We start from the raw sequence: 2,417 nt of genomic DNA, 5'->3' as shown, positions 1-2,417 counted from the left end.
TGGTCTTTCCAAAATATTTTCTCAAGCTGCTCCACCACGCACAATCTCCGATATTATATAAAAAGCTATATGATAGAGGATGTTAGTTCATATAGTCTAAAATCTAATATTGTAAGTTCTAGAAGATTAGAAGAAGTTATGCTAAACTTCCACATTTACTCGTCTCAAGTCAATATGTCAACTATGAAACTTTCCACTAATACAACAATGAAAGCTGGATTTTAAACAAAAGATTGATATTGATATGTCTGAATTTTCAGAGTTTATGTTCAAATCCATAAATTATCAATTCACCTTTAATGATGTACTTTTCATTCAAGAATCTAAGTTACGATGGAAATAGTACTATATATATCCCATATGAGATCAAACACTTAGCAGTTAGAACAATATGCAACCTTCTAGCTACCTTGTTTTCTCTCCTTCAAACATGTCATCACATTTGTTATGCCTTTTCTTTTTTCTCTTCACTTCAAACACTGTTGCCTCTGCCTTAGGAAATGAGAGTGACCACCTTGCACTGATCAAATTCAAAGAATCAATATCTAGTGACCCTTTTGGAGTGTTATCCACTTGGAACAGCTCAACCCACTTTTGCAACTGGCATGGAGTCAAATGTGGCAGCAAACATCAAAGAGTTCGGGAGCTGACTTTAGATTCATATAATTTGCAAGGGTCCATATCACCGTATGTTGGCAACCTTTCCTTTCTTAGAGTTTTGAGCCTTCAGCGCAATAACCTCCATGGTCATGTTCCGCAAACAATAAGCCGTTTGTTTCGACTGCGGGCACTTGCTTTAGCCATCAACAATTTAGTTGGTGAGTTCCCCATTGGCGTGACTAACTGTTCTAAATTGCAGAGATTGAAATTGACCTCCAATCATTTTGGAGGCAAAATACCAATGGAGATCGGGTCTCTTAGGAATCTTGAGAGATTTGATCTTGTTTCAAACAATTTTTTAGGACCAATCCCATTGTCAATGGGAAACCTGTCTTCTCTTGTTCTTCTTACTGTGGCTGATAATAATTTGGAGGGACATATACCTGACGAAATAGGCCATTTGAAGAACTTGGTGAATATTTCACTGGTAAGTAATAAAATGTCGGGTAAGATTCCACACTCACTTTGGAATTTGTCATCACTCTCTGGCTTATCATTTGCAATGAACCAGTTTGAGGGTTCTCTTCCTAGCAACTTGTTCTCCAACCTCCCAAATCTCAAGATCATTGAACTGGATGGCAACCAATTTTCAGGTCCTATACCAACATCCATCACAACGGCATTTGGCCTTCAAGAAGTTGATTTTTCTATCAACAATTTTGTTGGACAAGTCCCAAATCTAGGAAGCCTTCAAAATCTTTTAGTTATAGAATTAGGTAAAAATCATCTTGGAGGGAATTCATTTATTAATGATTGGGAGTTCATAAAGTCTTTGATAAACTGTAGTAAGCTGCAAGAGTTTTATTTCGAGTAAATAATTTTGTAGGCCATTTGCCAAATTTCATGGGCAATTTGTCCACCCAGCTCACCATGCTATTATTTGGTGGAAATCAGATTTCTAGAAAAGTTCCTGCAGAGTTAGGGAATCTTGTTAATAAGTGATTTCTGGAACACAACCACCTAAATGAGTTCATTCCAGCTGCTTTTGGTAACTTCCGAAAGATGCAATCTTTGACCATGAATAATAACAAATTTTCAGGAGAAATACCAGCTATCATAGGTGACCTAAGACAATTGTCTGAGCTAGATTTGGCATATAATATGTTGAACGGAAACATTCCTTCAGCCATTGGAAATTGCACGAGATTACAAATTCTAGATGTTTCATCTAACAACCTTAGTGGAATCATACCATCACAAGTATTTGAAATTCCATCTTTGTCAATCTTGTTGAACATTTCACACAACTCATTAAATGGTACTTTACCAAGTGAAGTAGGCCTGCTTAAAAGTATTATTGCACTAGATGTTTCCGAGAATCATCTATCTAATAAGATTCCGGAAGCAATTGGAGAATGTGAGAGTTTGGAGTACCTTTATTTGCAGGGGAATTCCTTTCATGGAATCATACCACCTTCTCTTGCTTCTCTAAAAGGTCTTCAAGAGTTAGACATTTCACGGAATCAGTTGTCCGGAACAATTCCACAAGAACTGCAGAACATTTCTGTTTTGGTATACTTCAATGCTTCTTTTAACATGTTAGAGGGTGAGGTACCAATGAACGGCGTGTTCCGAAACGCAACTGAAGTTTCATTGAGTGGCAATGGCAAGCTTTGTGGAGGGATCTCAAGCTTAAGGCTTCCACCGTGTCCTTCAAAAGCTACAAAAAAGAGAAAACATCATGGATTCAAGATTTGGATGATAGTTATCATAACATCTTCAGTTGTGTTTCTTCTTTTGCTTTCATCAATTCTTGC

At 37.1% G+C, this 2,417-nt stretch overlaps 1 protein-coding gene across 1 annotated transcript; it reads left to right on the top strand.

Moving 5' to 3' along the window:
• Positions 431-1,602, top strand: LOC107636906 (probable LRR receptor-like serine/threonine-protein kinase At3g47570). The gene is made up of 2 exons (XM_016340377.1): positions 431-1,376; positions 1,487-1,602. Exons 1-2 carry the CDS (start codon positions 431-433, stop codon positions 1,600-1,602), a joined length of 1,062 nt encoding a protein of 353 aa, XP_016195863.1.

This window comes from Arachis ipaensis, chromosome B04, assembly GCF_000816755.2.
Source record: "Arachis ipaensis cultivar K30076 chromosome B04, Araip1.1, whole genome shotgun sequence".
NCBI lineage: Eukaryota > Viridiplantae > Streptophyta > Magnoliopsida > Fabales > Fabaceae > Arachis > Arachis ipaensis.
This window is presented reverse-complemented; position numbering and strand designations above follow the sequence as displayed.

Excerpts from the sequence above, each read along its gene's own strand:
- LOC107636906 (XM_016340377.1), top strand. The coding sequence starts at position 431 with ATGTCATCACATTTGTTATGCCTTTTCTTTTTTCTCTTCACTTCAAAC. Across the intron at positions 1,377-1,486 it reads TCTTTTAGTTATAGAATTAG|GCCATTTGCCAAATTTCATG; the intron begins GTAAAAATCATC and ends ATAATTTTGTAG.